The 25,109-nt window shown below is 41.4% G+C and overlaps 2 protein-coding genes across 10 annotated transcripts in view; one reads left to right on the top strand and one right to left on the bottom strand.

The window, feature by feature from the left end:
- The window catches only part of LOC142891767 (uncharacterized), a 74,702-nt gene that overhangs the window by 37,247 nt on the left and 12,346 nt on the right, over positions 1 to 25,109 (bottom strand). For 7 of the 9 annotated variants that reach the window (XM_076031567.1, XM_076031574.1, XM_076031568.1 and 4 more), the window contains exons 2-6: positions 18,043 to 18,249; positions 9,933 to 10,019; positions 9,202 to 9,279; positions 8,038 to 8,280; positions 4,002 to 5,300 (exon numbers count right to left, since the gene is read on the bottom strand). In XM_076031567.1, coding sequence (XP_075887682.1) covers positions 4,002 to 5,300; positions 8,038 to 8,280; positions 9,202 to 9,279; positions 9,933 to 10,019; positions 18,043 to 18,238 — 1,903 coding nt within the window. In that variant the 5' untranslated portion in view covers positions 18,239 to 18,249. The remainder of the gene's footprint in view (positions 1 to 4,001; positions 5,301 to 8,037; positions 8,281 to 9,201; positions 9,280 to 9,932; positions 10,020 to 18,042; positions 18,250 to 25,109) is intronic. The other 2 variants (XM_076031572.1, XM_076031577.1) reach the window with 2 other exon arrangements.
- Positions 21,708 to 23,792, top strand: LOC142891773 (tubulin alpha-1C chain-like). Its single transcript, XM_076031592.1, has 4 exons — positions 21,708 to 21,870; positions 22,106 to 22,328; positions 22,443 to 22,591; positions 22,689 to 23,792. The coding sequence occupies exons 1-4, from the start codon at positions 21,868 to 21,870 to the stop codon at positions 23,670 to 23,672; spliced, it is 1,359 nt and encodes a 452-aa protein (XP_075887707.1). The 5' UTR covers positions 21,708 to 21,867; the 3' UTR covers positions 23,673 to 23,792.

Genomic DNA, 25,109 nt, shown 5'->3' with positions numbered 1-25,109 from the left:
TGCATTTTACAGACCAGCATTAAAATCCAAAGCAACCTCGCTGGTAGGAGACTTTACCGGGCTTGGAAGCACACCAAGATTCCAATCTGCTTTGCCCCTGGAATGCTGCAAAGTCATGTCAGTCTAGGCAGCTGTTTGGAGATGGAACCAGGGGGGTTGCCTGATTGCGTCGATGAACAGCAACTGCAACATGATGAAGTGTCCGCAACACAAAAACACTCCCTTTGATTGTCCAGATTTGTTTAGACGTGTTTGATTTGATTAAATCAAGGTTAAGACAGCCGGGCTCCTCTGAAGGACAAAGCCAGGTCAACTGCTTTTTCTGCTTGTGTGTGTGTGTGTGTGTGTGTGTGTGTGTGTGTGTGTGTGTGTGTGTGTGTGTGTGTGTGTGTGTGTGTGGAGGAGTTTTCTTCTCTTCTTTGAACACATGCACATTTTACGTCTGGCAGAGCACAGCTTTTACGCAAACACACAGACTTATATAAGACTAAGTTCACCCTCAACCCTGAAGAAGGACACTTCATGCCTTTAAAAATAGGGACAGACAAGACAAAACCAGAAGAAGACAGATGCAAATAGAGCAACACAGTGGTGCTCAATGTCTTCTGGCAAGATGCACTCTAAAACCTGGTGAACAAAACAGTACCTTCAGCGCTACTTCAATGCATTGATCAATTGAACAAGCTGTTCAGCTGATAATCATATAATTGATCAACATCGGGAGCGTAGCTTGCAATGTGAGTAAACTTCTGTATTGGTGGTGGGCTGTACAACCGTAGCAATAGCGCAGTGGCCATACTAAGCATATAAACAAAACTGTAAGACAAAGCTAATTGCTCATTTTAAATGTGCTCTACGGTGCAAAAATGAAAACACAACGGCAATCAAAGTCACCCAAAGCACAACAGTACTCAGTTGTACAACCGCAGTGAAAGTGCAGTGCCAGTGGTAATCTATAGTAGGATAAGTTGACAAAGCTCACGCAAAGTTAGTTGAGACACAGTGGAAGCGCAATGTTGGCTACTTGAGCCTCGCTGGCTTTGGAACCTGGCATTAAACGCCAGAGTGCAGCACGCATGGCAAGTTGTAAGCATTGATATAGGGATCGGTACACACACACACACACAGGGATCGGTACACACACACACACACACAGGGATCGGTACACACACACACACACACACACACACACACACACACACACACACACACACACACACACACAGATGACTGTGACTATCATCTAAAAGGGACTATCAGGGACATCAGAACTGTATCAGAAACGAGTATCACATTTATCATTAGCTGCTCATTTGATTTTTATTTAATTGATTTTATAGTTCCATTATTTCCTTAGGCTAGCTGGACATTTGAACCGATTATTTGATGTGCTTCCACCAGAGCAGAAATATCCACAGTACCTCAGTGTGCTCTGTCCTCAGGGATTACAAACCCTCCTGATTGCCCTCCACTGCACCTGTATTTGAAACTGGCCATTTCACCACCACAGGCTGAAGTCAATATCTTGATGTAGTGTAGGAACTTTAAGCTAAATCTAATGAACCCCATAATTACTAAGATGCCAACCTGAGTTGAACAATCAAGGACTTATGCAACATAAATTCATCATTCCAGACTCATTTGCATGCTATAAAGTTAAATATTGTGCCCAAATGTCACACAAATGGGCTCACAACATTATTTCTTTTCAATCCTTTTTATCAGCATTACTCTTTTCAGTCTCTCCGCGACTGTTTTCAAGGCCTACTGCATACAGGGTTCAACAATAGTAGATGGTTTGATTTCACACAGTTGACCGTCTGAGGAATTGAGTAGTTTCACGATACCATCTCCACTCTGCCACAAAACATTTGTCAAAAAGATACAGCGCAGGCAGAATGAACACGCTCACCAGATAGTTTTTTTCTGGTACATCTGTGCAGCTGCTCATTAACACAAACATCATTATCAAGTGATCAAGTCATTGGCTGCAGCAACACGGGGCCACACTGGGCCACCGCTCCTGTCAGCCTAGAACAGGACGCTGAGATTTCCAATTCACACAAAGCTCAACAACATTGGACAAGAGAAGACTCAGGAAACATCGTCTGGTCTGGTGAGTCTCAACTTCTCGATATTTAACATTTGAACGGGGTTTTAGTTCGCAAAGTAATGCAAAGATCTTTCAGACCGTGCCATTTGGTATGGACTGGAGGTCATAATTCATGACGCACGGCCACACAATTCATTCATTTGCAGCTTTTGCAATGGCTCGCCATCATAACACCATTGTCACAGCCAGACAAATACATAATGAAAGAGTTGCTAATAAGACTTTTAATAATTAAAGACATATATACATGTATGTATACCTATCTATATACTGTATATAGTGAATTGTGTAAGATGGACACAGACAAAGAGTCATTGGTCTTACCTGTGGATGCAAGTCCATTATGGTTGTATGACAAGACAAAGAAAAGGGAAAAGAGAATGGAGAAAATATTATTAAGTCAAGCATGACATTGAGTAAGTAAATCCTAAAAATGCCTCAACATTGGTGTTAAACACACTGGTTTGACATCCTGAGAAACTCGTCATCTTTGTAGGTAAAGAACCAGCATGATCAAACACCGTGTGGGCAATAAAAATATGGAAACTTTAATCTGACAGTGTCTAATCCACATTAGTCAAGCATTAATAGTTTATACACAGTTTTATAAATGACAAAACATTGAGTAAGATTAATGCAGTGAGGAGGAGAAGCATGGCAGACCAAAGCTTCATTCAGCAGACTGGGTGATGTTGTACTCAACATTTAAACCAAACATTGTCAGGAGGAGGAGGAGGCATCGACTGAGGTCAGCTCAGAGTTTTCCCCAGTGATCAGAGGGTCAGGTGAACCGTGGGGGCCGACATCACTGACATGTCAAGTTGCTACTACATGCAACAAGGGGGCACTTGAACAAACTGTGTATGTCAAAAATAGAGTGGATGGCTCATTCCGAACCAGCTGTCCTGCCACTTATGTAGTGGCAACTGGGGAAAAGCCTGATTCTGTATATAGGATAACATGACAAAGACACAGTCCAACCTTCACAAGTATTTTAACAGGAAGAAAAACAGATTTAAAAAGCAAACAAACAAACTGCTGCTCTGGATCTTTCCTGTGCACAAGATCAATATGACTTTCAAGTCATACCATTATTATTATTATTATATGACTTTTGCTTGTATTTTATTCTTGAGAGATTTAGTGGCCACATTAAGAAGTACATCTATAAACTTTCCATGGATACTGAGAGAAACGGAAGAAAACGGGAAAGTCACAACTGCTTGAATTGAACATTGACATTTCATCTAAAACTCATCTTTGGTGAATTCTAGACATTAAATTCACTCCAGAAGTCTGGACGCTAAGTGAGCTAAAAGTGACAAGTTGGGCAAGTACAATGGTAGGGAGAGTGCAGGGATGAAGCAAGCACAGATAGTGGAGTTATCAGCAGCAGTTTCAGTCTTCAAATTATTATGAAAATGGAGACAGACACACAGGGACGGGCAGAGGGTAGTCAAATGGTTTTAACTTTGCAATAATAATATAACAAAACAAATAAAGAAAAAAAGAAAAAAATAGGGCCCGACTGGGCACAGTGCATTTGTCTCCCATAGATATATTGGTATGCCTGGGGTAAATGTCTACAGACAACATATATGTTTTTTTTGTTAATGTTTCATGTTTAAGTTTTTTTTTTTTTTTTAAGGAGCGATTTTTAAGTTCAAATAACGACTGTTGATGTTTTATCTGTCGGGCCCTGATTATGGCAAACAAATACAGTAAAGGATGGATGGAGCACTGAGAAGGCATGGTGCTCAATCCACATACAAAGAGCCATGCATACAGGAAGACAAACAATAGCTACTTCCTGCAGGCTTAAACCTTACAATTTTTTTTTCTCAAATTAGCCCTATGTTATTTGAAATCTTCCCTGTTGTGCACCAACCTTCCAATTGGGGGAGCTGTGACGACGAAGATTCCGGGCGCTCTGAGTGTTCAAGGAGAGAGGGAGGGGCTACAGGATTGATGGAGAGAGGGGTGGTGGTGGTGGTGGTGGTGGTGAGCTTTGGGCTAATGGGCGTGGCAACACTTTTAGGAGGAGTGTCTAGTGGGGAGGCTGACGTAGCTAAAGTTTTACCAGGCATTGCTGAGGAATTAGAGGGTGTGACCGCTCGGGGTGGGGTGGCGGTAGTGGTGGTGGCAGGCGACGCAGTGAAGGTGGTGGCCGCTACACTAACAGTGGGCACTGCGGTCACTGCGGGTGAAGCAGAGGGAACGAAGGGCTTGGCGTCCACGTTGAGCGTCGACGCGGTGACTTGTGCCGACGGGCCGCTCAACAAAGAGGGAGCGGACGGACGGTCTGGGAGGTTTCTGGACGGACTGAATAAAGAAGCGGAGGTGTCTGTCGGGCTGGGCTTCGTTACGCCAACACTGGCAAGGGAAGGGGTGTTGGTGATGGGGGTTGCAGTCTGTGAATCAGGAGTGGAGCCTGGAGGGGTCTGAAGGACTGAATCTAGGAAGGAAAAAGTCTGAGAGACGGGACTCAGATTGTCTCCCGTCATCAGCGCCAGGCTACGACTGACATCACCGGCGGGGGCGCTCCTGCCTCCACCGCTAACCGCCGAACCACCGCCGATAGGCTCAGGTTTGCTTGACAGAACTTTGTCTTCAATTTTCGCAGATTTCGGAAAGTCGTCCAAGGACATTGGCTCATAGGAGCGCGGAGGTGAGTCTGTTGCAAGGCTAGAGTGAGTAGGGTTGTTCAGACTAGTGGGCACCTGCGCCAGGGGAGAGGACGGAACAGGACCCGCACCACCCTTCTGGGCTTTGGGGTCAAAGGGAACCGAGCTGGTTGTTGCTGTGGCAACCGCGGCAGGGACGGGAGAGACGGGTTGTTGGGGTGCGCCCCACTCCTCCGGCAGCCTCGCACGACTTTTCATCTTCTTACTTTTCACTCTACCCCCTCCTCCACTCTCTCTGAGTTCCCACTCCCAGTTTTCCTCCTCGTCCACATCCTCCTCTGCCTCCTGTCCACCCTTTTCTGGCATCCCACGCTTGTGTGATTGGCCCGTGTAATTGTCCACGCTATCCAAAATGTTGAAGTCGTCCTCGTCGCCCTTCCTCTTCTTCTTTCGTCTCTTGCTAGCCTCGCCCCCTAGCCCCACTCTCTCAGGGCTCAGAGGCTCCGAGCCGGAGGAATTGGGACTGCTGTCGTCCATTGAGTCGCTGGGAGAGAGGAAGGGAGCTGCCGAAGGGGGGGAAGGGTTTCATAAGAGGAGGAACCAATCACATACTGTGTCAGAGAATCACCTGCCAAAAAGCCAGTAGATTGTGGTTACCATGGTTTTACTGCAGATGAGTTTTTTTTCCTCAAAAAAATAATAATAAAGAAATAATACAATAGAAAAGAGGGTTACTTTTTTTTCTTCAAAAGGTAATTTATAGCCACAAATTGAATTGAATTAAAATAACCTGAATGTTTTTAGAATTACTTATAACTGTAAGTGAACTATTGGTATGTAATGGAAGCTTTGTGTCTGAGAGATCTGGTCTATCATAGGGACCAAATAAGACAAAACCATGGTCATAATCCATTTGAACAAAATGATATCTGGGAACGTGGGCACAATATTTAATTGATCGTGCAAACTGTTAAGGTTTTTGGTACACGCATTGACTGTGCAAGGCAACAAAAATGAAAAATAATGACTAGTTTTACTTAAACAAGACAGCAAAGTCATCCCATTTTTAGTCTATTCAATCAAAACTTTGGTGTGTACAGTTACTCATTAATCTGAAGTCTGAATTCATAAAACACATGATGATATGTTTATTATCATATTGCAACAACTTGTGGGAAAAATCTAAAGAGCTCATAGAGTTCTTTTGTTCCTTCTAGCCAAAGTAACCAATGTCTGAACTTCTGGGTTTCTTTGACACAAACTTCAAAACTTTAATTTAGTGCAAAATATTTTATGCTACCTGCTGTTATAAATATAGTATGGAAATGCTAACTGGTTACTTTTTTTTAATATATATATATAAAATCACTTTGCATTTTGATAATATTCTGTAATTCAATTTATTCCCAGAGCTCTCAAACTGTGTTTATGGCTGCAACAAGGAACCTGGTTTCATATTTCAAAATAAATAAATGTATACATCATGCAAAATTGTATTGGATCAAGTCACATATTTAAGATCTCCAGGAGAAGCTTTGCACTGTTTGAATTCAATTCGATCCATGCACCTCACCATTACTGAGGAGGCAAATCTGCTTTTGTGTAGGGAGCAGCAATGCAAGACAAAAAAAAGACACAATGTGAATAGCAGCGCTTGGTGCAAACAGAAATGGGACTGTACTTAAATCTGAAAGATTTCAAGCAGGATTTCACATGCATGAAAAGACATGAACGCATGCATGTCCGAAGAAGCACAGTCACTATCACAGGGAAATTAATCCAAAATAAAGCGTTAGGGCGACACTATTGCAACATCTTGCAGAATGACAACATAAAGGACAAGGTATGCATGAGCAAGTTTTGACAAACACAAACCTGTTTCCACTTTTGTTCTGGACTGATTTAACCAACCAGAATGTGATTTTTGCACCGTGTTTCCCAGTAACTTCCTTTAATGGCTTGAAAGGGCAAAATATTTCTCATCGCAGGGATACGCAAATACCAATATGGGCTCAAATAACTTAAAATCTTGAACTTTTGAGTTCAAGATTTCAAGCCATGTTTTAGCCATGTTTGCTTAATGGTCAATTCTTACTGTTAATTGTGCTTTGTCCATACTTTTTTCATTTTCTACTAGAGAGACAACAACTACCAGGGTTGTAAAACCCTTGTATTCATCACATAAAGCTGAAGAAAATCTGTTTCTGATTAAGCCATTATTGTCCAGTGGGGAAAATTTCTCTCAGAAGCGTACAGGAAAATGATGAACTCAAACAATCTGTCCACTACTATATACTGACTGACTTACTGTACAATTACTTGAAAGGCAAAGCGCCGAGACAGGCAACTGTTGCATAACCACAATCCTGTTCCACGAGCTGGCTTAAAGCTAACAGCCCTATCTTTAGCACACTGACATTAGAGATCAAAAATAAAACCCTGAATGAGAACTGCTAAATGTTTAATAGGTCCCGCCCTCCACAAACTTGCATGCTGAGTCATTTTATAGGTTCACTTGGGTTTACTGGCAAGGTGTCTCATGCTAGGACGCAGATATTTTGAAAGTTCACTTGAGTGTGCTGGCCAGCTCTGTTATGGTTAGACAAGGATGATGGCAGGACTTAATGTAAATCAGTGCGACACAGTACATGTATGATTATGTTGTCGGTTTTTCTATTCTTTGTGGTGTGTGATTTGGAATTTTGCGGTGCCATGATAGACTCACGCAAAAAAAATGAAGTAATAATGGAAATCTGAATATTCTCCATGGGAATGAATAAAGTATAGATCTATTATATTCTAATTTACAGTGAAGAGCAAATTATTTCATTGGAGATCGTAGGTTTCCCGTAGCCTGCTGTTTTTTCCCCTATCAGACAAAACTATGCAACATGTGTTGGAGTTATTTAAAGGGACAATGTATGTTGATACCAGCAGTGAAACATTACCATGAGTCAAAAAGTGACCAAGTGTTTGCCTGAGTGAATCAGTGAAAAAAAAGGAGGTAAGACTGCCCTCTGCTGGTGGAAGCCTGTGTAATCAGGCTGTATCACATATTTTCTGCCATCCAACCCTGCTGGCTGGCTGTAAATAATCCATGTGAATATGAAATATTTAATTATCTGAAAAAAAAAGAAAAAAAAACCCACCAAGCCTATGATCATCAGCTCTGTTTAAAAAAATAAATAAAAAAAAGACAAACCTACAAAGCATTCTCTGATTCCTCACCAAACTAACTCACTGCTCCACTACACAGCATTCATTTGCAGTCTAAACATAAAACCTCCTGCTCTCAAATACCTGTTGAATGATCCATGGGGATTCCTGGGCCGCCAGAGGAGATCAGATCATTGTTTTTAAATGGACTGCTTCCACTTGAAATACTGGTATTTTTGTTGTCTATTCCAAACAGCCCAGTGCTCTTCTGGGCATCCAAGGCCGACCCCATACCAGCCTGGCCTGGACCAAGACTGGAGCTCATACTGGACTGGAACGGAGGCAGGCTGGAGCCCATTGTTCCTCCCATGCCAGGCTGGGAGAAGCCTGATAAAAACAAAAGGCACATGCATCAGAAACACGTTAGGAAACAATCTTGCTCTAACTTGTTCTAACCCACCCACCACGTGGCAGTGATTGTGACAAGCACCACCTAGTGGTCTGAAAAGTCAACTGATAGAATGTTGATTAAATTAAAAGTCATTTTATAACACTCTCTCTCTCTCTCTGTCATACACACACACACACACACACACACACACACACACACACACACACACACACACACACACACACACACACACACACACGTGTTTATATGGTTCATCATGTGTGACCACCCTTACTAAATGTCATACAGCTATGAAAAAAAATCAAGAACACCAGCTATGGCTTTGTTAGTTTATACGCAACTTCAAATATCACAAATGATGAAGTAATTGCTGGACCATGTCTACTGGTGAAGTATAAATATACCCACTTTATAGCAATGAAAACTGAGAATATGATCATTACAAATAGGATTTTGTTGGAAAAGCATGGAACCCACCTTAAGCACCAGATTTATGCTAATGATAAGGTCATAATAATATATTTTTTGGTTGACTTAAACACTTAATTTCTAAGATACATTGCGGCCAAAGAAAAACGTTTATTCTGGTTTTATTGAAGCATGATTGAATCAAGTGAATTTAAAATCATGTGTTTTTTCATACCCCAGCCTACAACTATAACCAGCCACAATATTTAACTGTAGGTTTCATGTAAGGTCACCTGAGACAAGGGTGATTTTCTTGAACACACACAAGAGGTTTTTTTTATAAGGACATGAGCAAGAATTAAATATAAATAATAATAAAAAAAAACTAAACGCTATTATCACAGACAGGCAAAGTCAGATTTACTGTGATCTCAAGAGCATCAGGACAAATGAAAGAAGACGCAGAGGTTGAAAAAAGTAAAGTGGACCTAGGAATGAGTCAGGCACGCTGCTGTCCTTTGTCTTGTTCATGCTCCACTGATCCGTCCTCCCACCCATCATAGGACCTGAGAGAAGAGACAAATGAACAGAGAGATGGAGAGAAAATGGAAATATTGGAGAGTCAAAGAATCAGAGAGCCAGAAGATCATATTTAAATGGATGGAAGGAGAAAGAAAAAACAAGTGAAGAACAAAGAACACATGTGAGACAGACATGAGAAACTGAAAAATATACACAATCTCGCATATATATGTTTGTAGTATGTCTATAGGTGCTTGGAATATGCAAATTGATTAATGAATTCTGTTCTGCTGCTCAGTTTTAGGGTCATGCTGCCATCCTCGCTCTTTTTTTGTTTATTTTGGGAAGGACTGAGCAGCTCTGAGTTATTCCTTTGCTAAAATCTCTTTTATTTGAAATGCAATTAAAGCATGCAAAGAGAGAGTAAATAAAAATCCTATTAATCCAATCAAATGTCATGTTCATGTTCTTGCTCTACAAGATCAAATTTTAGGACTACTTGACTCTGTGTGGACGGGATGTTGTGAAACATCTGCGTTGGAGCGCACATAGCCTGACAGTGTAGGTTATTATTACTTAGTTATTGACCTCCAGGGGGCACTGCATCCTAAATGCCGCGCTGAGAGAGGACACTGCAATGCCTGCGAACATCAGCATGGTGGGCTAAATATATCACACACTGTTCCTCTACTCTCACCAGACAGGTAGTCAGAGCCAAAGCCAGAGTGTCCCGGCGGATCCTGGCGTCCTCCTGACGACATCATTGACGGCATCATCCCCGGACCTAACAAGATTAAAAGCATTATCACCGTCAAACAAACACTAAAGCACAAAAACATTCCATTATGACAATTGTTGTGGACAATGATTCTGTTATTAAACTTCAAATTAAACAGATAAGGTAAAACCCCAGCTGACGTATCTCCTCATTGAGACAAACTGTAACCTGCACCTGGATCAGTCTGCCTGCCCGTCACTTTGCTCTGTCAGCTGTCCAACAATCAAGTGCGTCTCGCCTCATGAAACCAGCCAGTGCAGCCTGCCAGTCGGCTTCTCTGTGGCTGTGTGTTGGCTTTTTTCGTTTGACAGCGAGGCAAGCAGACACAGCACGTCGCTGAGGGGACCGTCACCATGGTTACACAAGAGGAGGATGACAGCATCTGGGGGTCCCTCGGCAACGTGTCTTAAAAGATCAATGTGCGGCTTTTTGCACCACCCGCTGAGGCACCCTGATTATGAAATAATGCTCTTGAACACATGCAATCATGTGACATTGTTAACAGGAGCAAGTATGAACAATATGAAGCTTTATTTGTAGTGATGAAGGAAGCGCCACAGTGTCACTGTCCATGGTGCTGAAATGCCTCAGATAACTTTGAATTTCAAAAGACACTTTATAATAATTAACTATTATTAGTGTGACTTTACTAATGATAAGATAAGATAAGATAAACCTTTATTCGTCCCACGACGGGGAAATTTAGGTGTTACAACAGCAAAGAAGATAGGGCAAACAAGAATAAAGTGAACAGAGCATATAAAAATAACCTAAAATAGTGCAAAACAGTATAAAGTAAAAAAGTAAATAAACAAGAGCCTATAAAAATAGAAATAAGAGAACAAGAGCCTATAAAAATTTAAATACTAAGTTGGTATTGGTGGTAGCACTATTTAGCTAATGCTAAAGGTATGTACTTATTATGAAGTGTACCAACATTTTTTAGTGGAACACATTTAATATGTCTTGTCATCATTGACCTGAGGGCCTGTTACAGTGGTTTGAAATCTTGTTGTTGTTCTTTGTTTGTTTTCTCTAATGCATTGCATCCGTAGGCAATAGGAAGTCAGTTATGGCAAATGACCAACAAAGACCAACAACAACGGGGAGCGTAACAATGCACTGTTAACATTTGACTCCAATCCAATCAAAGACAGGGTTACACCACCTCCTCTATTGACCATTCAATCAAATTTGGCCAATTTGATCAGAATAGAGTGCTTACATGAGATGATTTCAATCAGATCGATCTGTAATCTGATTGCTTACAATCCATGTACCATAGGTGTCAAACTCTGGCCCGTGGGCCAAATTTGGTACGTCAATCAAGACAGGACGTTCATTGAAGGATATTATTACTTAATTGGTTTATTGTTATTTTATTTTTAAATGTATTAGTAGCCCATGGAAAAAGGTTACTGTTGAAAATTAAATCAGAAGACTGAAATGAAAAGCATACAATTTTCATTTAATTTTATTCTGATGAGTTTTTTTTTGCTTGTTTTTTTCATTTGAAATTTGATTTTGCATGAGTGCAATATGAAGTTATTTATTGTATCAGCTTTGTTTGTTCCATATTCAGTGTGGAAGCAAAACTTGTTTGGGTCCATATAAAAAGATTCACTGTTCTATCTGGAGGAAGATTTTTTCAATAAACATCAATGTTGGCCCGCAACTTTGTCCTTTGCCCTCTGTGTATTTGAGTTTGACACCCCTTGATGTAAACGCACCTGGTGAAAGTTCAACCTCCAGATGACGGTAGTCTGCCTCTCGGCAAACCTGCTGTCTCTCTATTTCCATAAACAGCTCATGGGTCACTTGCATTTCGGCAACAAGGTCGCTGAAAATTAGTTCCAATTAAATGTTTTGTAAACAGCTTGAGGGTTAAATCAGGTTAGCTTTCGTTTGAGAGACACACGCATTTGATCAGTACTCAACAAATCTAAAACAACAACCCCAAGCGGACTTGGTGGGGTTGTCCTTGACCTGTGCTTGCCACTCTGCTCTCTCTTTTATGCATCTTACGGTCGCGTGCAAATGTTGCTGAAGCAAAATCTCTCTCACCTGTGAGCCAAGGACAGGAGAGGTCAGTGTCAAAAAAACCCAACCCATCCTCACTCAAAGCTGTCACTATGCCAGTGGAGAGATGAGCTCAGGGCTCGACATTGAGTATGGTTAAAAAAAAAAAAAAAAAAAAGGTTACATGATTAAGATGTTAGAGATGAGGATGGGGAGAAAACAAGGCGATGCAGCTAAAGGGACAGAGTCAGTCAGCAACTTTTTAAATGTGACAAACTTGTCAGATCCAGCAGGTCTAGCATGATGTTTCCAATGTAAAAAGATCAACTCCCAAAGGTCAGTTTGGAGGTAGCATGCAACTTCTGTTCACCACTACAATCGCTATAGTCTTATTCTCAAGTTTAAGAAATTTCATTGATTTTCAAATCAATGTTGCTGTAAAGCACCCAGTAGGTTTGGAGCCATGTTCCATTGTCAGAGACTGTGGCCGGGATATGGTTAAATGATTTAATTGGCTAGATCTAAGCAGACTATGGAATCCGGGCTGGACCTGAGGGTTTAGCCAAACACTGAAGCTTCCGTCGTAAATGCCACGATCTGGCGATCTTTGATGCAGCAACAAGAAGAAAAATGGAAGAAAAAAAACAACCAAGGAACCAGGAACCAAGAGACAGTAGATCATTCACACATTTGTTACTCACTTCTGAAAACACAACTGAAAGCTTCTGAACTGATTCAGAGTAGAATACTAATCAATAAGAAATGTTGACAGCTGGACTTTGGCCACTTGGTTAGTTAGGCCCGTTTAACACTCAATGACAAAGTGTACACATCTAATTAGCCAATCACATTGCAACTCAACACATTCAGGCATGTAGAAATAGTGCTGAGGTTCAAAACGAGCATCAGAATTGCAATAAAGGGTGATTTTCAGAAAAGTGAGCATGCCGTGTTTGTCGGTGCCAGAGTGTTTCACTGCTGCAACTGCTGATCTGCTGCGATTTTCATCCGCAGGAAACAACTCCAAAACGACAAAGAAAAAAACAACATCCAGTGAGCTTTGGGATATGAGTTATTCTATGGTCATTGGGGCCTTTCAGAAAAATTTAGATATTTATAGAACAGATCGCTGATTTGTGATGCTATGTTGACGTCTGATTTGTGATGCCAGTGTAGGGGGTGAGCAAACTTTTTAACTGGTGGGCCACATTGGGATCTAAAATGTGACAGAGGGGCCGGAACATGGAGCAAATAGATGGAGTGTTTTGGTGAGCCACCTCATAGGAGCAAAAAATATATTGTGGAATATGTAGAAAACATGTGTTTTAATGTCAAGTGAATGTGAACAATAGCAAAGTTACAACAAAATCCGTGTCTTTGAAGCCCCATGGTATTTAGCTCTTTATTAAAATGACTCTTAAAACACTGAAAAAATAATGAAACACAACTAATTTATGACTTACTTACTATTAATATAATTTTCTCATGTTCCGCGGGCCAGATTCAAAAGCTTAACTGGCCACATCTGGCCCCCGAGACGTAGTTTGCCCATATTTGTCCTATTGGAATGTGGTGGTCTTAATTCTATAGAAGATCAAGGCTGTTAAATGTGCTGGTAATAGGCCAAACATTGTAAATGTAACATGCTCAGGCATGCTCAGATGCACTTCAGCTCAAAGTACCATCATGAGATAAATGTGGCTGACCATGATGTTCCCATCATGCCGTGCACTGTGACATGATCCCACACGCAACTAAACCTGCAAGTATTTAAAACAGAATGTTTTTGCTGGACTGATCAAGCCTGTTGTGTTTCATTTTATGTCTCTTTTCCCCTGCCACACCAAAGAAACACCCTCCTTGTTTTAGATTTTTACAAAGAAAACAATGTGGGATAATCAGATTGAGTCTAACATCGATATCTGGGGTTCAAATGATAACAAGGAAACCACACAGAGTTTGCAAAATCAATCAGTCAATCAATCAATTTGTACGTCGCTAGATCACATGCAAATGTGTCTCTCTTTGTACAATCCTTTTTGTAAACTCAAGGCTGAGGCTTGAACTGTACACAGCTCAGACCCGTCCATATGTCCAACTGTCTGTCTCTCTGTCACCTCCCTTTAGTCGTCTTGAACGCCGACTCTCTGCTGAACTCAGCATAGTCACATCCAACTTATTAGCAGTGACGGCCAAGGTGTGTGTGTGTGTGTGTGTGTGTGTGTGTGTGTGTGTGTGTGTGTGTGTGTGTGTGTGTGTGTGTGTGTGATGACCTCACCAGGACTGCATGTGCTGATGCTCCACTGTGCTGCAGTCACATGTGACTGCAGAGTGTTCTAATGTAGCACCCAGTAGCCCACTCCCTCCATGCGCACACTTGGTAATGCAGCGCTCCCTCCCTCCCAGCCGCCGTCCCTCCCCTTCGCTCGATCTCTCCTGTAGCTCTATCACACGTACGTAAAGTGAAAGTGCACACTGCGGTAACGCGTTATCATGCTTCAGCAAACACAGCTTCTTCCCAGCTTGGTGGAAACAGTAGCAGACTGCAGAGTAACTTTAGCTGTAACATGCTGCTGTGTATACACACAACCGACCATCCTTTAGGACTCTTGAAGCACAAATAAAATTTATAGGAATTAGACCAAAAAAAACAAGTAATAGAGTAAGTGTTTCATCTTAAATAGAGGTAGGGATCCTATTGTTGCCATCTCACCTGCAAGTCTCTTCCTCTTTTCCCCTAAGGCCTTTTTTTTTTTTTTTTTTACCAGGAGTTCAATCATCCAACCAAGTACTCAATCCATCTACAGTGGCCAGCAAGTTGGGCAAAAATAAATAAATAAATAAATAAAAAATTGCTTCTTAAAGCGCTGGCCCTTGCTAACTTTTTGGAGAATTTGGTAAATAGATAAAAAAATAAAAATAAAAAAAAAAGAACAACCCTATGCTCTGTAAGAAAATGAAAGAGTTTAAATGTTAAAAGTTGATGTGAAATGACAGGTTGCACGTAGAGAGCGTGTGGTTCCTCACATAGAAGACGATACATAACAGTGATCCTCATCAAAACTTTTGAATGACTCATCACTCTTCTGCTCTCTCTGTGCCCCCTAGTTGCCCTCATTATCATAACCTGACAGGACTACTTTAATCCAAGAGACTTAAAATGCCAGATTTCGTTTAGTTATATAAAGCAGTAGACCGTTTTGAGAGCTACTGACTATAACACCCTAGAAGAGAACATGTTCTCTCGACATGAAGTCCCTTTCTGTCAAATGTTATTGCAGTCCACCTGACATCGCCTCGACGGTATAATATAAACGAGGTGTAGACAGACAGACAGACAGACAGACAGACAGACAGACAGACAGATAGATAGATAGATAGATAGACAGATAGACAGATAGATAGTCAACAGTATCCACATTAATCACATAAAACATACAAGTTGCAGGCTGCCAGCCTACACATGCAAACCCACGGTTTGTGTCTGCAGTTGGTCATCAGCTGTGCATGGATAGGGTGCATGAATATGTCAAAGACTATATGAGATGACATACATGGTGGACTGATGTTTATTACCGGTAATAGTCGATTAAAATAAATGTGCCAGCTCGAATCAGCATCAGAAATATCAAACTAATCAATGCAATTTCATCTACTTCTTGATCTATGTCACAATCTGTGTAACATCAATCAGATTTAGGTTAAAAAAAAAAAATTATGTAACAATTCATCCTTTCTGCAGGCCCGTTTCATATACAGTATGAATTGATGTAACAACTTGTACACAGAGAATTGTTTAGATCTTATTTCAAGCAACTTGTCCAACCCTGCACGACTTCCGGTGCAGGAGAAATAGCTGAAGACACGAAACCAAGCAAACAGCTCAACGTGACGAGACCGACATGTCCCAGTGCCATGATCCAACTTGTTGCCAGACTGGCCGTTGCATGTCAAACACTGACATCAAGACAGGTTAACATTAAACTCATCTGACCACAATGTGCCACCGGCGGTGAGCTAATTTTGAGTGCGTGTGTGTTTGTGTGTCGATGCTAATACTGTAGGGTCTCCAGGCTGACATAGCAGAGCAATGACAGGCAGACACACGGGCTGAGAGGAGGAAAAGATGAAAAAGGAATGCAGTTCTCCGTCCTTCTTTTTAAGAGAATTGAGAGAGACATCGGCAAAGTCTAACTTTCTTTCAAAGAAAGAAAAAGCAGTCCTTTTTCAGTGTAGCTTAGATCTAGAAAAAAATATCTGCAATTTTAAAACCAGTAGCTTACCAATAGCTTCAAACAGTAGCTTCCTTGGCGTTATCAGTGCCATGAAGAAAAACTAATGGTCAATTAGTGTTTTAACTTTAAACTCGACTTGCAATTGGCTCAGCTTGACTTGCAGTGAGACAGACAGACTGGTGTCAACACGTTAATTTACACTACACGTCTTCTCTGGTTGTAACTTCTACATGTTACACTATCCATCCATCGTCAATACCCGCTTTGTCCTGCATTCAGGGTCACGGGGGTCTGCTGGAGCCTCTCCCAGCTGTCACAGGGCGAAGGCAGGGTGACACCCTGGACAAGTCGCCAGTTCATCGCAGGGCCACATAGAGACAAAGAAACATTCGCACTCATATACACCTACGGACAATTTAGAGTTCCCAATTTACCTCACGTGCATGTTTTTCGACTGTGGGAGGAAGCCGGAGAACAAGGAGAGAACCCACGCAGACACAGAGAGAACGTGCAAACTCCACACAGAAAGGTCCCAGGCCCGGAATCCAACCCACGACCCTTCTTGCTGTGAGGTGACACGAAACTAATTTACACTAATCTACACTAATTTCAGTGGGAAAGCGGTATAAAAACCAAAAGGCCTCAATGAACGTATGGCTTTACTGTACAGTAATTGCTTCTCTGTCATTCGATTCCTTGCAACTGTTCTGTTGGACTTCCTGCCAGGCTGTTTAAACCGTAGCATCCCTCTTGTGATACATTCACTGTCCAAAACATCTCAGTAGGGAAACTCTGGCTTCATCCACAAACATGTAGCATGCGCTGACCCTCTGATGTACTCATTTTTGATCCATGGTAGGCCTTGTCAACACAGAGACGCAGTTCTGAGCAATACTACAATAAAAAATGTCTACTAGGGGATATAACTCTCTATTGTTTATAATTATATATTATATAGTCAATAATTTGACTCGTTCTCTCAGTAAAGTGAGACCACTACTGTCCCTTCTTCAAACAAACGACTGAGCCAAGATTGAACAAACTCTGAGCCTTATAATAATCCATGTCTCTGTGACTACAGGGCTATTGTGTGTGCTCTATTTCACTCTACTGCCTGGCTGGCTTTCATCATCTCCATCCTTTTGCTCTGACTTGTATATATCCTTCAATTGGCTATTTTACAGCACATCACAAATGTTCTCCAAGTTCCACCCTTTATATCTATTTGTCATTCAGCCACTGTTCATTAAATAACTGATAAACTAATACAAGAAAACAAGAAGAAAATTTGTGACTTTTCCCTGGAAGTCAAAAAAGACAACAGACCTTAACCCTCAGTTGCAAAGCTGCCAACTCTGTAAATACTTTCAATAATTATGTTTGACAGTTGGTAAAACTCATTCTCTTAATTTCACTTTTGAAATTCTTTTGATGTTGCCCAGGATAGGAATGTGGTAAATCCTCATTTCAAAGGTCTAACATATGTGCAAGCTTAAACGGTTTGTCTTTGCAAATCCACTTGTAAACTTATTTAGAGCAAATTCACGACCATAAATTCTCTTTCATTATGAGGACCCGAAAGGCCAAATTTCGGCCTCACTGCCTCGTTTGAAGTCCAGTGATTATCCAAATGATCCGCTTTTATAAATGCCTATTAGTCTCCCCCCGCTCTTGCCTTCCCTGAAAAGACACCATCCCCACAGGGATCAACATCACATTAAGCAGCAGCATCACTTCCTCCTCATGTCTGTGCACAAATGCTGCGGGCCACTCACCGCTCTTGGTGTCCTTTCCATCCAGCAAGGGTCGGTAGTCGCTCTTAGAGATGCTCTCTCCCACCTTGTCATCATAGCTGTCTTTCTCCAGGGTGGCGACAAAGTCTCTCTTCAGCAGGGCATCGGCGGAATTGCCACCGGGAACGCCACCTCCACCTCCACCTCCACCCAGAGCATCTCGAAAGCTCAGGTCCATAGTCCTGTTGGCTGAAAAAAACAAAAAGAAACAGGACGGAATCTTTTAATATCTCCTTCCTGTGCCTCCCACATCACCTATTAACAGCATGACATGAATAACAAGAGCGTCTTCAAGTTGCCATAACACTGCAACTTGATTTTAAAAAATATTTTCTGTTGGCTGATTGCCTACACATACATTCTTCATTGAGTTAGGGTTAGGATTAGCCTCTGTGTGTGTGTGTGTGTGTGTGTGTGTGTGTGTGTGTGTGTGTGTGTGTGTGTAAAACAGTAAACAAGCAATGGACATGATTAACTGGGTTTAGAAATTCTGATGTATCAGTTGTTATGTACAAAAATTCCCTCTTTCCCTAAAGACGCTGACAGTGCTGGACAGTGGACATTTGGCCCGAAAAATGCAGAGAACAATGTGTTAGTTGTCAACAGCTCCAAATACTATCACAAGTTTTGGGAGCTCAGCCAAAATGCACTGGCAGCTCGTGCAAGCTGTCAAACACCTTTGTACCATGAACTGAGCTCACAATGTTCCCAGAATGAAGCAATTGCTTCACATTATAGTCCAGATCTATTGACGTCTGTCTGGTAAATACAGCGACAAAGAGACTAGAAAATAAATGACCGACTGCGTCTTCAATTTATCTTGAGCAAAGAAAAGATTCCTCCTTTTAGCGTAAAGTGAAATCATAAAGTTTGCATGTTTCAAAATGAAACCCTATCTCAAGGAACCGCACGTTGAGCAGCAGTAAGCAAGAGTACAATGCACATACAGCAAAATACACAAATGGTGACAGACTGGTCACTGAACTAACTCTTCTTTTCTTTGTTCCTCTCTCCCTATTCATGCCTCCATCCAGGCTCCAAGCTAACAAGCTGTCATTGTCTTGCGACCGAAGCGCGTGCGCACACACACACACACACACACACAGGCTGGCTGGCAACCGGTGAGACAGCATACTGTAAGACATTGTATGAGGAAGAGGAGAGTTGACGACTCACAAAACAAACATCCACTTCACGTCCATGAGTACGCTGAATGACTGGACTTTACTGCCGGCCGCTGACATTTTGTCTAATGTGCCTCTGGAAAACTTATTTTGCTACAACGTGGATCCCAATCATCAGATTTATTTTGGATTGACAGCGTCATTCTCTCTCTCTTTAACACACACGCACAGTTCTTCGTGAGTACTTATATTGACATCCCATCATTTTGCCCTTCCATAACCTATACCACGTTACACCTTACCCCAAACCTTCACCCAGCATCAACTCATGTCTGTAAATGTGACCATTTGTCTTTTGACAACATTGTTTGGAAAAGTAACGGCAGTGCACAAAGTCCTCGCTTTGAAAACTGTCCTCACTCGAAAGGTTAAAAATCAATTGCATCCGGCACAGTCCTCGTTTTGCAACAGCCACAAACACAATGCAATTAATGACTCCGTCAGTGCACTCCAAAAAAGAACCAATCCCAAATTGAGGCTTTCAAGCCTCTATTACCCTCTTAGAGTATTATTCTGCCATTTTTGTCGCTCCACTGAAGAGGTTTCGTAAGGCAGGATACTCAGTGGCCTGGAGCAGCCCCTTTGTTGTCTCTCACTCAATCCTGCTTCTCATTATTAACAATGACAACATGTTTTTAATTATTATTAATGTGTTTTGTTTTCTTTTTTCTAAAATGGCAAGCACAATTCTAAAACACTGTCCTAAAATACTGATCCCAACATCAGTTTAGGTCAGTATATTAAATGGAACATTTTTAAACCCTTAAAACGTGATTCTCATAACTGTCTGGTAAAGACTTCCTTCAAATGATTTAAAGTGGAGGAAGCACTCAGGAGATACTCGAGAAGGCAGCTAGAGCTGGGCAGGGATGGGCAAGCGTTTTGACCGGTGCGTCACAATAGATTCTAAAATTTAGGGGCCATAGCAGCAGCAGATGGATGGAGTGTTGGATGAGTGGATGGCAATGATCTACCAGGTTAGACTCTCACTCGAGATTTATTTCTGATGAATGTGTTCCTCCTGTATCGAGTGTATTGAGAATATGCATGGTGGACAATGGGTACAGCGACAGCATCCAAAGCAATGATATGAACTTTATTCTGAGTAGTCACCAAACTCCTTTGGTAGTTTATTTATATGCACAAATGAATGAATGTGCACGTGACTCTGTGCAGTCTCTGAACCTGTGATGTGGTCAACTTTGACATTAAGTCAATAGGGTAACACACGCGCATGCATGCACAAGCATGATGATGTAACTGGTGGTAAGTAAAAAGCTCTCTGTGAGGGAAAGATGATGACGATAAGAGGCTGTTGGGCGAGACAGCTGTTGCACTCAGAGGGATTAAAGCTGTACCCAGAATCCCCAGCTTCAGCATCCGCCACCTCTCCCCTCCCTCAACCTAACCGTCTGCTACATAATCATCTCATCATCCAAAACACTCAAATTTCTCACGCAAGGATACAAAACGCAAACACAACACAGGCTGGCAGAATTTTAGACACATTTGTGGGATCACAAATGTGTGTGTGTGTGTGTGTGTGTGTGTGTGCTTGAAGTAAACACAAAATCACTTGGAGAAGAAACAATACTTTTCGAAAACTGGCATGATGTCAAAACCGTACAGCTGTACATCATAACCCATACATATTTCCCAGTGGCTAGATATCAGCAAACAGATTTAGCTGCTAGGCAGTGAAATTATGGTTTAAGAAAGGTAAGATAGCAAAAAAGTGAAATATTCTCTTTTTAAGCAACTTAAAATTTTCATATAGCTAAATTGGCTCGCCAATCTTTGCATCAGGTGCAGAATGTTCAAGTCTTCAATGTTCAAGCCTTCAATGATTGATGATATAGGACTTCTACATGAGCAATACTCTTCTATTCAACACCAAATCAAAAGCAAAAAGTATGGGCATTTTATTAATACATGTATGTGTATTAATCAATGTAAAGTGTATATCACCACTGAAACATTAAACATAATATTTACATATTTCATGTTTTTCTAGTATCATACCACCCTACATCTATTGTAGCTTATTTGGTGAGAGGAGATTATGAACAAAAAACTTTGGCTTTCGAAAATTACTGCAAAGAAGGAAAACAATAGATTTGAGAACAGCACTCATGCACTTTCACCAATGTTAAACGGGTTGCGCAACATTGAATTAAGATAAGTCAGGCGGGAAGCAACATTATGTAAACATTTTGCAACAAAATATTTTGGTTTTAGTCGTTTCGTGAGGTTTAATGGCAACACATATTCAAAATGTTGAATTGTTACTATCCGCCTACATTGTTGATTCCAGTTTCCAATCCTATTACGTAATGGCTGCTAGCCTTTCTAAACAGATTTTCTGTTTTATTTTGAGTTTAAAGTCATAATTCCGAGATTAAAGTCGTGGAACAGAATAAAGTGTGGCAGCGTGTGATTCTAAATTCTGCCGTAGGTCCCTAGCTTAATACCTAGTTAACTAGAAATAAGTTTCCTTCGGTAAGAGTAAAAGCCCCACCCACCCAAAATAGTTTTAGTTTTAGTCTATTTAGTTCTTGAAGCCAGAAGAGCTCCAGTTATTTTTCATATTTAAATTTAGTTACACTTAATTGGTCAAAGTAAAATGGTAAGTATAAAATGTTTATTTTTAAAATGATTGTATAACACAATACTGACTGTCAATACAAGTTAAATTTAATATTATTTAAAGGGTATCTTTATGACTGACTTTTTCCTCTGGTTAAATAAAGAGTTGTTCAGTTGAACCAAAAACAAAACAAAACGTGGAAGTGGGGTTTTCTTTTTTTATCATAGAAATGATTATTTTGACACAACCTGTTAACCCCTACTTTTTCTGACAGCGCGAGTGCATCTCCATCCATATTGGTCAAGCTGGTGTCCAGATTGGCAATGCATGCTGGGAATTGTATTGCTTGGAGCATGGGATTAAACCAGATGGGCAAATGCCCACTGACAAAAGCATTGGAGGAGCAGATGATTCGTTCTCCACCTTCTTCAGTGAGACTGGTGCTGGAAAACATGTCCCAAGAGCTGTTTTTGTGGACCTGGAACCTTTGGTGATAGGTAATGATTGCAGAAATTGACTGGAAATACCCTCCCAGAAATACTGGGTCATGAGTGTGTGCTTCGCTCCTCAGTCTATCAAATTCTGCTCTAACCAAATCTGATTTCCTTTAGACGAGGTACGTACTGGGGCCTATCGTCAGCTATTCCATCCTGAGCAGCTGATCACTGGCAAAGAGGATGCTGCCAATAATTACGCTCGTGGACACTACACTGTTGGAAAAGAGCTAATCGATATGGTGTTGGACAGGATCCGCAAACTGGTAAGCAGGAGTTTCCAAAATCTCAAAAGCTCTGTATTCCATAATAATGACCATAATTTCATGTCTTAATTACTTGCTCTCTCACTTTTGTTTATAGGCTGACCAATGCACTGGCCTTCAAGGCTTCCTGGTGTTCCACAGCTTCGGAGGTGGCACTGGCTCAGGGTTTACTTCCTTGCTGATGGAACGTCTGTCTGTGGACTATGGTAAGAAGTCCAAGCTAGAGTTTTCCATCTACCCAGCTCCGCAGGTGTCAACCGCTGTGGTGGAGCCCTACAACTCCATCCTGACCACTCACACCACCCTTGAGCACTCTGACTGTGCCATCATGGTGGATAATGAGGCCATCTATGATATCTGCCGTAGGAACGTGGACATTGACCGTCCTACTTACACCAATCTAAACAGATTGATCAGTCAGATTGTTTCCTCCATCACTGCCTCCCTGCGTTTTGATGGTGCATTAAATGTAGACGTGACGGAGTTCCAGACCAACTTGGTGCCTTACCCCCGTATCCACTTTCCTCTGGCCACATATGCCCCAGTGATTTCTGCTGAGAAGGCCTACCATGAGCAGCTGTCTGTGGCAGACATCACCAGTGCCTGCTTTGAGCCAGCCAATCAGTTGGTCAAGTGTGACCCCCGCCATGGCAAGTACATGGCTTGCTGCATGCTGTATCGGGGAGATGTTGTGCCCAAAGATGTGAACGCTGCCATTGCCATGATCAAGACCAAGCGTACCATCCAGTTTGTGGACTGGTGCCCCACTGGTTTTAAGGTTGGCATCAACTACCAGCCCCCCACTGTAGTACCTGGTGGAGACCTGGCTAAAGTGCAAAGAGCTGTTTGCATGCTGAGCAACACCACTGCTATCGCGGAGGCCTGGGCTCGTCTCGACCACAAGTTTGACCTGATGTATTCCAAACGTGCCTTTGTTCACTGGTATGTGGGTGAGGGTATGGAGGAGGGGGAGTTCAGTGAGGCGAGAGAGGACATGGCAGCATTGGAGAAGGATTATGAAGAGGTTGGAACAGACAGTTTGGGAGAGGGAGCGGAAGGGGAAGACAATGAAGAGTACTAATAGTTATGCATTCACTTGGATTAGATATTTCCTCCAACTGCACACAACAATAAATCTTTGACATAGAGAAGCTACATTTGTGAGGAGATTGTGAACCCAATGCTCCTATTAATGATGAAAGTTAAAGCAGTCAGTCAAAAGGTTTTTACCGGAGTATTTTACTGCTCCCCAGTCAACTTTGAGTGTCAGAAACAATCAAAAAAAAGTTGGCTACTTTTTTTTTTTTTTTATTAAGTACATAAAAATAACATTTAGAAAAATGAAAAAAAGCATCATGCTGAAAAATAAAGCTAGTCATACATCAAGACTGTTTTCTTGATGCTTATTGCTTCCTGGTAAATTGGTGTTCGTGTTAACGCACCAGAGGTTGCATTAATCATTAGAATTGATTTAATTAAATGCAGTTTAAGTAGTCACATGGTTTTTTTTACACTCCTGCTTTCTATGTTTCATGTGTGCAAAGTATATTAGTTAAGAGTTTGAGGCTTGATGCAGTGATGAAACAATGTAAAGTCTCTCTTTCTCAATTGAAAAATGCCATGACTTCTGGAAAACATGTCAACAGAAGAGGTGGTTGAGTAAGTAAAGAGATCAGCTCTAGCTTACAGCAAACTACATCATATCAGAACACAGCTGATTCAGCTCCACAATATGACACAAGTTAGTTATACAGCAGAGCCTGGGGTCAGTAGAGCTCAGAGATGAGTCACAGTACAATATCCACTAATGATGTAACATCAGTGAATGAAGAGGTTTCTGGCCTTGAGGAGCTGCTTCTTGCATTCAAAGGTTTAGTCACTGGATACATTAAAAAAAAAAATCTCCATTCTTTAAAATCCTTGTGGCAGTTCAAGAGGACGACAAAGACAACGACATCTAAAAACACGAGTCTGATTTGCTACATTTATGACTGAAAGTGACCATGCCTATTCAAGACTGCATTTCCCTTTACCAAGAGGATCTAGATTTATTCTTTGGCCCAAAGCAAGTTCATATTGAAGAGACAGACACCTTGAGCATTTACATAGTCACTTTTTTGTCAGTCTGAATTGTTTCAAATTGAAGGAACAGACTGTCCCGTTTCAAAGAACATTGAAAAAAGTAATCCGATACAATTGTTTGTTCCCATTAAGGTGTGCTTTGGTGTGACACAATCCCACACCGAGATATATTTTGTGGTCATGTGACAAACATGATCACAAGAGTTGCCAGCTAGACTAATTAAGCGTGTGTTTCTTTTTGCATTTCTTTTGACACTGCCAAACCATAAAGAAACATTCGCCTTGTTTAAAATAGAGACAGACACAAAAAAATAAATGACAGACACATTTGTCTTTGTCTGTAATGTAGTCGTTCTGTGACATGGCAAACACATGCACACACGGCAAGATTGTGAAGCAATCCAATGTGCCAACATTGGATTGCTTTTACTGGAGT

The sequence above is a fragment of the Nelusetta ayraudi genome, unplaced genomic scaffold (genome assembly GCF_046127955.1).
Source record: "Nelusetta ayraudi isolate G7.1 ecotype Tasmania unplaced genomic scaffold, CSIRO-AGI_Nayr_v1 ptg000033l, whole genome shotgun sequence".
In the NCBI taxonomy this organism is placed as follows: domain Eukaryota; kingdom Metazoa; phylum Chordata; class Actinopteri; order Tetraodontiformes; family Monacanthidae; genus Nelusetta; species Nelusetta ayraudi.
Note: the sequence above shows the minus strand (reverse complement) of the source record. Positions and strands in the feature narration are given on the sequence as shown.